Genomic DNA, 14,056 nt, shown 5'->3' with positions numbered 1-14,056 from the left:
ACAGAATGAATACTGTCCACTGGTGAAGGACAGTGCTGTTGTTGCAGAGGTGGGGAACTTTTCTTCTATGGCTACTTGCTGCTGAAATCGGATGTAGAGCTGTCCCTGTCCTAAGGGGTCCCATTTGAGAGGTCAGTTCTTAATATGCTTGATGCCAGGTCCAAGGGTGACACATCACAGTTGCAGACAGGGGGTGACATCCAGCTTAAGCTATCAGGCATCTACAGATGGAGGGTACCAAGCCTGTGGAAACAAATCTAACAAACAAGGTGAACAAACAAAAAATCAAGAAAAAGCAAAGAGACAATAACCAGACTATCGTAGCCTCACTCACGGTAGAATAAATGAGTTAAGGGTACAATTTTGTAATCATCTTCTCCAGAATAAACAATAGTTACAGTGTTATCCCTCCCATATGCTATAATCTCTGCAGCCTTTGGAAGATCATCTGGCTTCCGTTTTACCCATACTTTAGCTCCTGATTTTATTCTATCAGTAGAACCAAATCCTTCAGTTCCTGTGACAGTTATTTTGGAAGGAGGGTCAGTTTTTACAAGTGGCATTGTTTTACAAGGAACAATAATCACTTGAACTATCCTATCATTCTTGTAAATCTGTATGGGCCTTTCACTTAAATTCTGGAATGTTACAACAATTTCTCCTTGATAATTAGAATCTATTACTCCAGCCAATACATGTATTCCTTGAGCTGCTAATCCTGATTTGGGTAAAATCTGTCCAAAGTGATTTTTAGGGATTCTTATGCATATCCCAGTGGAGATTTTTCTTATTTCTTTTCTGTCCAACCAAAAGTCCTCTAAACAATGTAAATCATACCCCACCGAACCAGGTGGTCCTGGGTACGGTGCTGGGACATCTGGCCTCAAGGTCCAATACTCAATAATTGGGATCTTGTGTGTTTGTTGTTTTCTAATTTGCAGATTGGGGGTCATCATTCTGGCTAGAGGTGTACTTCCTCCCAATGGTCTATTATTCAAATTACGCAAAGCCATGAACAAATTATCCTTCCAATGTTGATATGAATTATTGGAACTTAACTTCCTCAATTGTCCTTTCAGTAATCCATTCATTCTTTCAATCAACCCAGATGTTTCTGGATAATATGGAATATGATATATCCATTCTATATTGTTTAGTATACAATACTTCTTCATTTCATTGCCTTTGAAATGTGACCTGTTGTCACTTTGAATCTGCATTGGGGTTCCATAATATAGGCTTATGAGATCTAGAGTTTTACAGGTGTTTTTCTGGGTTGCATTCTTATAAGGACAAGCTACTAGTACACCTGAATAGGTATCAACACAAGTACATATAAATCTGCATCCTTTATCCAGTGGTAGTGGACCAATATAATCTATTTGCCAGATTTGGGCTGGGACTTTTCCTCTTGCTATCTCTCCAGTTACTACCCGAGGAACAGTTCGCTCCTTTTCCAATTGACATATATGACATTCTTCTGCTATCTGTTTTAACAGTGAATGAGAGATACTAATACCTCGATCTTGTGCCCACTGGTGTGTGGCCTGGACCCCCAAATGGCCTGCTGTTTGGTGGACCCATTTTGCTAATACCGGATCATCAGTTGTTGTCAAAGTAGGGACAATATGTTCAGTAGCAATCTTTGCCAGTCGATCAGCATGAGCATTGTACTCACGTTCTGGTGTGGTGGGGGCCACGTGAGCATCTACATGAAAAACTGACAAGTCAGTGACCAAAGACATGTTCCAGATATCTTCCCATAATTCTTTGCCCCAGACTTGTTTGCCATGAATTTCCCAATTTTCATTTTTCCACATGGGCATCCATGTAGCTAACCCATTAGCTACTGCCCATGAATCAGTGAATATATGACACTGTCCTCCTTGTTCTATTTTGATGGCTTGATATACTGCCATAAGTTCAGCATATTGGCTACTTGCACCTATCCCAGTACTTTCCAAAGTCCTTCTAGTACATGGGCTATAGGCCACTGCTTTCCAATGTCTTTTTTGCCCCAAATATTTTGCTGTCCCATCAGTAAACCATGCATGTCTCTTTAGTCCTTGGCAGCTCAGGGGGCAGGTCTCAAAAGTCCAGGGCAATTCAAAGCGGCCACCAGCAATTCTCTTAGTCTCTCTCTCTCCACGAGGTGCTGCTTCCAAAAAGATCTTCCGCCTCTCTCTTGTCTCTCCCAATCTATGTCACCAGCTCCTCCCAGTTCAGGACTTTCTTTTCACATCAAAAAGTCCATCCCACAGGTGGGATTAACAAGCTCTGGGTTTTAACACAATCAATTTGAAAACCAAGCCAATACAGGGGAATCTTTAATTGCCATTACTATCACAGTGACCCCTCAGACCCTACAAGAAACAAGCCTAGAATCCATCACCACAAAGACATCCCAGACCCTACAAGAAGCGGCAGCTCTAGAACCCATTGCCACGAAGACATCCCAGACCCTGCAAGAAGCAGCAGATCTAGAACCTATTGCTACAAAAACATCACAGACCCTACAAGAAACAAGACTAGAACCCATTGCCATGAAGACATCCCAGACCCTACAAGAAGCAGCAGATCTAGAGCCCATAGCTATGAAGACATTGCAGACCCTACAAGAAAGAGTAGGCTTAGAACCCATTGCCATAATGACATCTCAGACCACACAAGAAGCAGTAGGCTTAGAACCCATTACTCTGAAATCTCAGACAGTACAAGAAACAGACTTAGGTCCCATTGCTGTGGCAGTGACTCCTCAGATCCTACAAGTAGATCTAGAACCCAGTGCTGTGATGTCTCAGCCATTACAAGAAGAAAACCTAGAACCTATTGCTGCAGCAGTGACCCCCCAGAAGACATGGGCTTCATGCTAGGCCTGACACCTATTGAAATGGGGAAGTTTCAGGCTGACAGGACCCAGGTAACACCAGAGACCCTCCCTGCCAGGGGCAGGAAGAGGGAGAGAAGCAAGAGTGTCCCCAGGATGAAGTAGAGCCATCTCTGGCTGAAGGGTTGGACTTGGGGGAGGGCCTTGTTGCCTGTTTCAGTACAGATGAGGAAGCTGAACCATTGTCCCTCCAGAGAGAAGCTCTGCCTGAGGCTTGGGAGCTGGCAGATAACCAAGACCAAGACGCTGAGAGGCAGGAGGGGCTAGTTGGTGAGGATGAAGGCTTGAACCATCTGGCTGAGCAAAGTTATGTAGTCATTTCCAAAAGCTCTGAGGATGCTCTGTCAAAGGATGTCAGTGGGGAAGGGTGTCCCCCTGTCTCTCTGGAGTGTTCCCTTCAGTGGCCTCCATGCCATCTGGAAGAGGAATCAGATTTGGAAAATGAGGGCCCTGTGGGTGAGAACGAGAGTGCAGAACAGCACTCAGCCTCTCCCACAAAGACCGACCTTGTGTTAGGGTCACTGGATGCTATGCAATCCTCTAAGGAGATTGGAACCCCAGGGCCCAGTTCTGGACCTAGTCTGGAACAAACAGATGTCCTGGGGAAGGAGTTACTGGGAGAGGCTGAATTTAATCTGGAGGAAAAGTGCCCAGAGAAGCCAGCTCAGAAGTCTTTACCCAGTGATGAAATCCCAGAACCCAGTGAAGCCCTTGAGCCTGTGCTCAGAACAAAGGAATGTTCCCCAGGGTCCCCAGTGTTGCCTGAGGACCCCCAGATAAAGGCTAGCTTGAGGTGGGACACTGAACAGGTGTCCTTCCTCAGGCTAGAAGAAGAGGTGCCCAGTTCTTCCTTTCCAGAGGATCTATCTGACCTCAACTTCCTGCTCAAGTCTGAAGAGACTTTGGTTTTTGCTCCTGTGCCTGCTGTGGGCACTGACAAGTCTCATGGCCCCAAACTTCTGATGGAGACAGTTCTTTCCTCTGTTTTGTCCTCAATTGACTGTTCCCTTGAAGAACCAAGAGGCCCCTCTGAAGAGAAGAGGACCCTGCCTCAGAGCTCCCTGGGCAAGAAGTCACCAAATCCAGCAGGTAGCCCAAATACAAAGTTAGGGAAATCACAGCCCAGTTCTGCTGCTCCTGTGCCTACCTTCAGGGAGGCCCAGAGCCCTTCTGCCCCTGTTATCCTAATGCCCAGCCCAGTGGCTCCCCAGTCCCCTTCCAGCCCAGAGATCTCAAGCAATAAGGGTCCCCCACTTCCCTTGGCCCAGAAGCAAGAAGGGGGTAGGGTGGAGGGAACAGTCTCTTCCTCAGCCTGAGCTGTCTCAGGGAACATGCCCCCATCAGCCTTGTGCCCATCAGACCTGGGCACAGTAGCAACGCGGAAAGCAGGATCTCCCCGGCACCGTTCCCCAAGGGGTCAAGTCCTAGTATCCCCCAGAACACCAACCTCAAAAGCAGTCCCCTATGCCAAAGGCCAGGCCCCAGCAGGGTCTCCTGAGGTGATCTCAAACCCATGCTCTAGGGGGCTCTGGGCAGGGCAGGCTCCCCTGGGGGTGTCTGTACCTCAGGTGGTACCCAAGCCCCCCACTCCCAGCCAAGTGCCTCCAGGCCCTGGCCAGGGCTCTGGGCCCCAACTCACTCTAGAGGGGGGCCTGCTGATGCTCGGCTTGAGGAGTGCAGCACTGGAGATGTGACCCCTCCACCAGGCCCCCGGCTGAGCAGAGACGGTACTGATCGACTACCTCTCCAGGGCTCAGTGCAATCACAGTCAAGTTCCTCAAGTGAGGCAGACCCTATTTCACGGTGTGCAGAGCTGGAGGAGCTACATCAAGCAGCTAGCATGGCCCTGCGCCCAGCCCCTGGAGCTCTCCCCAATCACAAGGCATCCCGAAATGATTCTGAGAGTAATGGGGAGTTGGAGGAGCCAGACAGTATGGAACCACGAACCACACCACCTCAGGCACAGCTGGCCCATTCTGTGGGAAGTGGTGAAGAGACCATCAATAAAGCCAAGCAGAGCCATAGCGAGAAGAAGGCTCGAAAGGCCATGTCCAAGCTGGGCCTGCGGCAGATCCACGGAGTCACCTGGATCACCATTCAGAAGTCTAAGAACATTCTCTTTGTCATCTTGAAGCCGGATTCTTCAAAAGTCCGGCTTCAGATATCTACATAGTCTTTGGGGAGGCTAAGTTTGAGGACCTATCCCAGCAAGTGCACAAGGCAGCAGCAGAGAAGTTTAAGGTACCGGCTGAACCCTCACCCATCATCACAGAGACAGTACCAGGCCTCAGCGTCAAGGAGGAGAGTGAAGAGGAGGAGGTGGATGAGACGGGCCTGGAGGTGCGTGACATTGAGCTGGTGATGGCTCAGGCCAACGTGTCTCCAGTGAAGGCTGTCCGAGCTCTGAGACACAACAATAATGACATCATCAATGCCATTATGGAGCTGACCATGTAGCCACTGCCCTGCCCGGCCAGCTCCACCCCACTCCCTTTTGCCCCTGCATCCCTCAAATTAATGCTGCTCAATAAACCTGTATTCACTCCCCCCCCCCAAAAAAAAGGATGCTGGAAGCAAGGATATTTCTCCAGTGGATTAAGGCAAACAGAGGTTAAGTGTCCAAGGTCATACAGCTAGTAAGTGTCTGAGGCTGGATATGAACTCAGTTCTTCCTGAGTCCAGGCCCAGCACTCTATCTATTGCACCACCTAGCTGCCTCTATAACACAGTGGTAATTACAGTAGTAAGCGTTCTTTCTTTTCTCCCCAATATTGTTCACTGACTATTTTTTTTCTTCTAAGATTATCAAAACAGAAAAAATAGCCATATACCCTCTTTCTATTTATTGAGGTATCAAAATATTGAGGTTCTGAGAACACATTTATTTTTTATTTCTTTATTAACATATGAAGAATTCATTCCCACATATTCCCTTTCAATTATACAAATACACACACACACATGCACACACACCCTTCCTATGTTTCTCTTAACACATTCATTTCCATTTCTAAATGTCTACTCAATTATAGGCTTTTCATCAGAAATGTTTGGAAATCCAATAAAGGTTCATTTCCCTATGTAGGATTTTATTTAGTTTTGCTGGATAGGTTGTCCTTGGATTCAGACCTTTATCTCTTGCCTTTTGGAATATATTCCAAGATCTCCTCTCCTTTAAGTACAGCTCCTAAGTTTTGCACCTTCCTTGATGTGACTCAGTGGTATCTGCACTCTTTTTTGGATGACTCGAGTATTTTTTCTTCCACCTGAGATTTCAGGATTTGGGGTATGATGTTTCTGGAGTTTTCATTTTGGAATTTCTTTCCAAAGAAATTGGTGGTAACCAATGAATGCCTTCTATTTTCACTTTCCCCTCTGAATCTAAAAGTTCTGGGCAATTTTTATTTATAATTTTCCTGAAATATGGTTCACAGTCTATTTTTCTCATCATAATTTTAGGTGACTCTAATAATTCTTATATTGTTTCTCCTTGAATTTCTTTTTAAGGTGAGTAGCTTTTGACAAATTTCTTAGATTTTTTATCTTTAGATTTTTTGTTTTGTTCCATTACTTGCGGTTGTATTATTATCATTGTTTTCTGTCTTACTCATTCTGAATTTTAGAGTACTCAGTTTTTGCATGAGGTTTTCTACCACCTGTTCTTAAGTGTTAGGTTGTTGGGTTTTTTCTTTTTTTCCTCCCTAGGTTTTTTTTAAAGCTAACTTATTTATTTTTAGGCTTCAGCATTCACTTCTGTAAATTTTAAATTTTTTCCCCCTCCCCAAGATGGCATGCAATCTGATAGAGGTTTTATATATACACTCCTATTAAACATATTTTCACATTAGTGATGTCGTAAAGAAGAGTTAGAACAACTGGGAGGAACCACGAAAAAGAGAAAAACAAAACAAAAATAGTCTGCTTTGCTCTGCCCTCCCTAGTTTTTCCATGCCATATCTCTTGTTTCATTTTCTCTTAGTACTAAGGCAGACCTTATGGCTAGAGGAATTTTTTCTTTGTGGGTTTACCTGGACTTTAGTGTGGAGTTGCTATCCTCTTTGAGGTTTATCCCATGGGCCTTTTTCATACCAAGGTAACTCCTTTTGTTAATGAGAGTTTTCCTTGGTTTTTCTCATTAAGGGGCAGGGGCCAGGGGAAAGGTTGTGTTTGGGTTAAGCTCCACAACAGAAAGGAATGTGCAGGGCCTGTCTGGTCCTGACTATAGTAGATCAGACTTGTGCCTTCACTCAGGGAACTTTGGGGCTCCACCTGGATGCTCCATCTTGTTACCAAGCTTGCAATCTTGCTCCCCTATGAGCAGGGGCAGGGGGAGAATAAGCAAGACCTATGGTACAGGGCCTCCTCCCTTCTACACATAACCTTTAGTGAAGGAGGAAGGAAACAAGCATTTATTATGTATCTATTATGTGCCTGGCATTGTACTAAGCACTTTACAAGTAGATAATCTTTGCAACAACTTTGGGAACTAGGGGCTATTATTATCCCCATTTTACAATTGAGGAGGCAGAGGCAAAGAGAAGTGAAGTATCTTGCCCAGGCCTCCATAGACAGTAAATTTGAGTGACATCATGAATCTGTTGAAGTCTAAAAGGGACCTTTCAAATAACCCAGTCTAATCCCTCCATACCAGACAAGCCACTTGAAAAAATGGGTAATTTCTTGAGGCAGCCGGTCTCATTGTTAGATATTTCAAATTGTTTGGAAGTTCTAGAATCCTATCTATCACAATCTTTCAGGATCTTGATTTGGTATTATTAGATCTCCCTCCCAGCTGCTTCCTGTTTTCTTCAAGTTTGAGATTTACCATCTATGTCTTCAATCTATTCATTTATAAGATGGCCAAACAGAATAGAATTAAGCATAGATCCCTGACTGATTACATGCTACTGGAGACCTTTCTTCAAGTCAAAATCAGTTTTTTTCTTTTTTTTCTCTCTTTTTCATTTTTTAGTTTATATAATTCATTTCCAGAAGATTTTGAGTTGCAAATTTTCCTCCCATTTTTCCCCTACCCACTCTGCTCTTTCCCATATCTTCCCCCATATCCCCTCTGATTTTCCAGTAGGGCAAGAGGGATCTCTATGCCCCAGTGCCTGTATAAATTATTTCCCAGTTACATGTAAAATAATAATGTATATGTTTTAATATTTGATTTTAAAACTTTGAAATCCATATTCTTTCCCTTCCTCCCTCATCACCCACCCTTACTGGGAAGATAAGCAATTCAATATAGGTTGTATGTGTGTAGCTACACAAAACATTTCCATAGGGGATATATTGTGGAAGACTGACTATATTTCCCTCCATCCTATCCCACCCCCCACTTGTTCTATTCTCTACTTTGATCCTGTTCCCTTTCAAAAGTGGATGCTTCCAACTTCCCTCCCCCCCAGCCTGCCCTCTCTTCCATCATCCTCCCTCTCATCCCCTTCCCCTATACTCTCCTGTAGGGTGAGATACCCTATTTAGTATGTATGTCATTCCCTCCCTAAGCCAAATTCAATGAGAATAAGGTTGACTCATTCCCTTTTGCCTTCCTGTTCTTCCCCTCCATTGTAAGTTTTCCCTTGCCTCTTCTATGTGAGATAATTTACCCCATTCTGTCTCTCCCCATTTCCTCTCCTTATATTCCTCTCTCACCTCTCAATTTCACCTTTTAAGTATCATCCCTACCTATTCAATTGGTCCTGTGCCCTCTGTCTATATATACCTGTACACATATATACAAACACTCACGTATATATTTATATGCACATATACCCTCCTATAGTTGAAGGGAATAGAAATGTATATATATATATATATATATATATATATGTGTGTGTGTGTGTGTGTGTGTGTATGTGTATGTGTATATATGAGTATATATACATATACATATATATTTCTATTCCCTTCAACAATTCTCATACTGAAAAAAGTTTCATAAGTTACAATTATCGTTTTTCCATGTAGCAATGTAAATAGTTCGACTTTAATAAGTTTCTTATGATTTCTTTTCCCTGTTTACCTTCTCATGCTTCTCTTGCTTCTTGTATCTGAGTGTCAAATTTTCTATTCAACTCTGGTTTTTACATCAAGAATGCTTGAAAGTCCTCTATTCCATTAAATGATTATATTTTCCCCTGAAACATGATACTCAGTTTTGCTGGGTAGGTGATTCTTGGTTTTAATCCCAGCTCCTTTGCCCTCTGGAATTTCATATTCCAAGCCCTTCTATCCCTCAGTATAGAAGCTGCTAGATCCTGTGTTATCCTGATTGTGTTTCCATGGTATTCAAATTGTTTCTTCCTGGCTGCTTGTAATATTTTCTCTTCGATCTGGGAACTCCAGAACCTGGCTATAATATTCCTAGAAATTTTCTTTTTGGGATCTTTTTTTTAAGCAATTGGGGTTAAGTAACTTGCTCAAGGTTACACGGCCAGTTATTATTTCTGGGTGTGGTGCTGAGTATCTGAGCCCGGATTTGATCCAGGTCATCCTGACACTGGAGCCGGTGCTCTTACTCACTGAGCAACCTGGCCGCCCCTAAGCAATTGGGGTTAAGTAACTTGCTCAAGGTTACAGGGCCAGGTGTTTCTGGGTGGGTGCTAAGTGTCTGAGCCTGGGATTCGATCTCCAGGTTTTTTTCAACACTGGAGCCGGTGCTCTTGCTCGCTGTGCTACCTGGCCGCCCCTTGGGATCTTTTTCAGGAGGTGATCGGTGGACTCTTTCAACTTCTATTTTGCCCTCTGATTCTAAAACATCAGGGAAATTTTCCTTGAGAATTTCTTGGAGGATTATTTCTAGGTTCTTTTTTTGATCATGGCTTTCAGGTAGTCCAATAATTTTTAAATTATCTCTCCTGGATCTATTTTCCAGGTCAGTGGTTTTCCCAATGAGATATTTCACATTGCCTTCTGTTTTTTCATTTGTTTGGATCAGTTTAATAGTATCCTGATTTCTCATAAAGTCACTAGCTTCCCTTTGCTCCAATATAATTCTGAAGGAATGGTTCTCTTCAGTGAGCTTTTGAGATTCTTTTTCCATCTGGCAAATTCAGCTTTTTAAGGCATTCTTCTCCTCATTGACTTTTTGAGCCTCTTTTGCCATCTGACTTAGTCTATTTTTTAAGGTGTTATTTTCTTCAGTCAGGTGGTTGACTCTATTTTCATGATTTTCTTTCATCATTCTCACTTTTCTTCCCAATTTTTCCTCCACTTCTCTTATTTGATTTTCAAAATTCTTTTTAAGCTCCTCTATGGCCTGTAACCAGCTCATATTTTTCTTGGAAGCTTTTGGTGCAGGAGTTCTGACTTTGCTGTCTTCCTCCTGTTCCATGCTTTGATCCTTTTTGTCCCCAAAATAGGAGTCTAATGTTGGATTGCTCTGCTTGCTTTGCTTCTTTTGCTTTCTCATGTTGCCACTCAATTACTTGACTTTTGAGCTTTTAGCCACAATAGAACTCTGCTACCAGAAAGGGGAGATTTTTACCAATCACTGCGTTTGTCTCAGTTGCTGGTGCTATTAGTTGGGTGCCTTTTCTGAAGCCTCCACCCACTCTGGCAGCTGGTCATGCACCCCAGGACCTCCACCCTAGACCACAATGCAGATCCAAATAGGTTAAAGCAAGAGGGATTACCCCTTGGAATGGTCGCTTGGTCACCCTACAATCTGCAGGCCAGGAACTCTGAAGTAGCCATGTGGTGGTGAGGTGCTGCACCTCAGTCACTTCTCCCTCCAGGGAGTAAAGGCCAGACTGCACTCCTGAACTCCGTGTTCACAAAGTTCACACTGCACTGACCTCTCACTTTGTCCTTAGCATCTATGGGTTAATAATTCTGGAAACCACCACAGCTGCTGGTGATCTGAAGTCCCTCCAGCCAGATGCTGGTTGTGGCTGCCCTGAGGCTAAAACCTCTGGCTACAAGGGGCTGGGCTTGGCTCCCTGAGTGCTTCGCTGGCCCCTTCCTGCCAGCCTGCCGGGCTGTCTTTAGCAGGAGGTTAGCTTCTCTCTGTCATTTTGTAGCTCCAAAGTTTGTTTAGAGTAATTTTTTACATGAATTGGAGGAGATGGGATCAGGAGCCACAAGGAACTCCTGTTTCTACTCTGCCATCTTGATTGAACATCAATTTTTTAATCAACATTTTTGCAGTCTAGTTATTTTATCTTTCCCTAAACCTATGTCATTGTAATATCATCCAGTTTGTGATTTTTCCATCTTGCCCATATGGAAATTCTGAACGACCTTGTTGAATATCTTTCTGGTAAATCCAGGTGTATTACATCTAAAGCATTTCTCTTATCTACCAATTTAGTAACTCTATCTAAAAAGAAATGTGGTTAGTCAGGCATGACTCAAACTTCAAAAAAACCAATGCCTTATTTTTATTATTGATGCCTTTTATTTTTATATCACCTTTACTTCTAAATATATTTTTTCCTCCTGCCTTATCCTGCCTAGGTGTCCTTTGTGGCAAAGATTAAAAAAAAAGGAAAAAATAATTTATTAAAACGATCACATCAATCAAGTCTGACAGTATATACATACCATATTCCTATTTGTTCACCTTTCCAATGAAGGGAGAGAGGTGAATTTTTTCCCATTGCTTCTTTATAGCCAAATTTGGTCATTATAATTACATGATCAATTTTGTTTTAATGTTCTCATTTTCATCATTGCATATATTGTACTAATTTTGCTTACCACTGCTGACTCTCCTAACTTCAACCTTCAAAGACCATGATTCAGGAAATTTAATCTATTTAGTTTTGGAATTTCTAGCCCCAGGGCTGAGCTGACTTAATTGATAAGTACAAAATCATAGCACATCCCATTTAGCTATTCACCAAATAATCTTGCCATCATGTTGTATCTCCCTGTTACCACATGTGTATCTCCATTTCTCTTCCTTCTCTCCCCAGTCCCCAGTCTCTTGCTCTGGAACCATTATCAAATCACCTTTCTCTGGCCACTATTCCCCTTTATGCAGTGTCTCCCCTTATTATGATGCATGATTCTTGAGAGTTCAGATTGTATGTGTGTCCCCAGACAATCCATGATTAGCATGATGCCTGGCGCGTAGAAAACACTTAGCATATAATTCTCTTTTTTTTGTTTTTTGCTTTTTGGAGGGCAATTGGGGTTAAGTAACTTGTCCAAGGTCACATGGCTAGTTTTTTGTGTTAAGCGTCTGAGGCCAGATTTGAACTCAGGTCCTCCTGACTCCAGGGCCGGTGCTCTATTCACTGCACCACCTAGCCACCCCTTCAGCATATAATTCTTACTCATTCATCCATTCATTCATATATTCATTCATTCTGTAACAATTCATGTATCTCCTCATGTTTCTTTGAATCCTTTATATCCATTGTTTCTTACAATGCAATAATATTCTATTCTATTAATGGGCTGTCACAATTTGTCCATATATTCTGCAATTCAATCAATGAATCAGCAACAAGTATTTATTAAGCATCTGCTATGTGCCAGGCACTGTGCTAGGTGTTGAGGGTACAAAGACAACAAAGAAAGAAACAATAGCTATTCCCAAGGAGCTTCCATTCTAAATGGGGAAAGGCAAAAAGTACAAATCTAAGTATGTAGAGAATAAATATAGGGAACAGAAATACAAAGAAATATAAAGTAGTTAATTATAAAGAAGTTTGAGAGGAAAGATGCTTCCAGAAAGACTTTCTGTAGAAGGTGGTACTTGAAGAGAGGCTTTCTCTGAGGCAGAACTGTGCACTCCAAGACAAAGGCCGAGAGGCAGGAGATGTCTGAGGAACAAAGGGAGGGCCAGTGAGGCTGGATCATAGGATGTGGGAGAGGAATAGCCAGTGATAGGTTGGAACTAGGTAGTAAAAGTCTTTAAAAGCCAAAGAGAAGACTTTCTATTTTATCCTAGAGGCAATAGGGAGCCCTGAAGTTAGCTGAGTAGGGGAGTGACATGGTCAAAAACAACTTATCGAGTGAGGAGATATTAGAAGGCAGAGATATCAAGTCCACCCCAATAATATTAGGCAAAGGGTGATGAGGGCTTGAACTAAGGTGGTGGCTGGGATAATAGAGAAAAGGGATCAAGTGAGGAAGATAATAGAGGTAGAAATGAAAAGATATGGCAAGATGTGAAAGTCAACCAATGAGCAAGCATTTTTTGAATACTTACTAGAGGCCAGGCACTGTGCTAAGGGCTGGGGATACAAAGAAAGGGAAAAACACAGCCTTTGCACTCTCAAAGAGAGCATGCTTATTGAGGAAGGCAACATGCAAATAACTATGTACATTCAAGATATAGCCTGTGCGAATGGGAAATACTCTTAGATGAAAGGCCCTGGAGTGGGGAGAGAGAGAGAGACTAAGGAAGTTTGCCCACAGAAGGTGAGATTCAAGATAAGTATTGAAGAAAGCCAGGGAAGCTGAAAGGTAGAGGTGAGGAGTTGAAGGAAAACATTCCAGGAATGGGGATCATCCAGTGCAAAGGTCAGGAAATGGAGTTTTGTGTGAGGAATGGAGGATAATGCTGAGATTACAAATCAGAAACAATGAAAGAATAATGGTATCAACAGAAATAGGGACATTTGGGGGCAGCTAGGTGGTACAGTGAATAGAGCACTGGCCCTGGAGTCAGGAGGACCTGAGTTCAAATCCGGCCTCTGACACTTGACACTTACTAGCTGTGTGACCTTGGACAAGTCACTTAACCCCAATTGCCCTGCATTTCCCTCTCCAAAAAGACAAAAAAAAGAAATAGGGACATTTGGAAAAAGGGAAGGTTTGAAGAAAAAAGGAAGGAGCTCTGTTTGGAACATGCTGAGTTTGCATCTCTGGGATATGCAGTTTGAAATATTCAATAAACAATAGATTATGTAGTACTGGGCCTTGAGAGAGAGGCTTCGCCTTGATATTTAGATGCAAGAGCCATCTAAGCACATATTAGTAGATAGCATGAGGTCTGAGAAAAAGTAATCATATTGGGGAATTAAGAGACCAATTGACAACTTTGGAGAGAGGAATCTCTTGGTGAGTTGAGTGATGTTAGTTGGAAGCCAGATTACAAAGGCTTGAGGAGCAAGTAAGAAAGCAAGGGGTGTCCATGAGCATAGGCTGCTTTTTCTAGGTGTTTGGCTGGGAAAGAGGAGAGGAGAGGAGAGGAGAGGAGAGGAG

The 14,056-nt window shown here is 42.9% G+C and overlaps 1 protein-coding gene across 1 annotated transcript; it reads left to right on the top strand.

The window, feature by feature from the left end:
• Positions 1 to 2,288: 2,288 nt before the first annotated feature.
• On the top strand, positions 2,289 to 5,344 carry LOC138176175 (NAC-alpha domain-containing protein 1-like; the record flags this gene model as incomplete). The annotated part of the gene is given in 5 exon segments (XM_069106947.1): positions 2,289 to 2,847; positions 2,850 to 2,942; positions 2,945 to 4,498; positions 4,501 to 5,025; positions 5,028 to 5,344. Coding segments are annotated over 5 exon segments (3,048 nt in total), but the record flags the coding sequence as incomplete, so codon positions are not given.
• Positions 5,345 to 14,056: the final 8,712 nt, after the last annotated feature.

The sequence above is a fragment of the Petaurus breviceps genome, unplaced genomic scaffold (assembly GCF_028583685.1).
Source record: "Petaurus breviceps papuanus isolate PSGF00001 unplaced genomic scaffold, PetGlider_PUasm1.0 83652, whole genome shotgun sequence".
Taxonomy (NCBI): Eukaryota; Metazoa; Chordata; class Mammalia; order Diprotodontia; family Petauridae; genus Petaurus; species Petaurus breviceps.
Note: the sequence above shows the minus strand (reverse complement) of the source record. Positions and strands in the feature narration are given on the sequence as shown.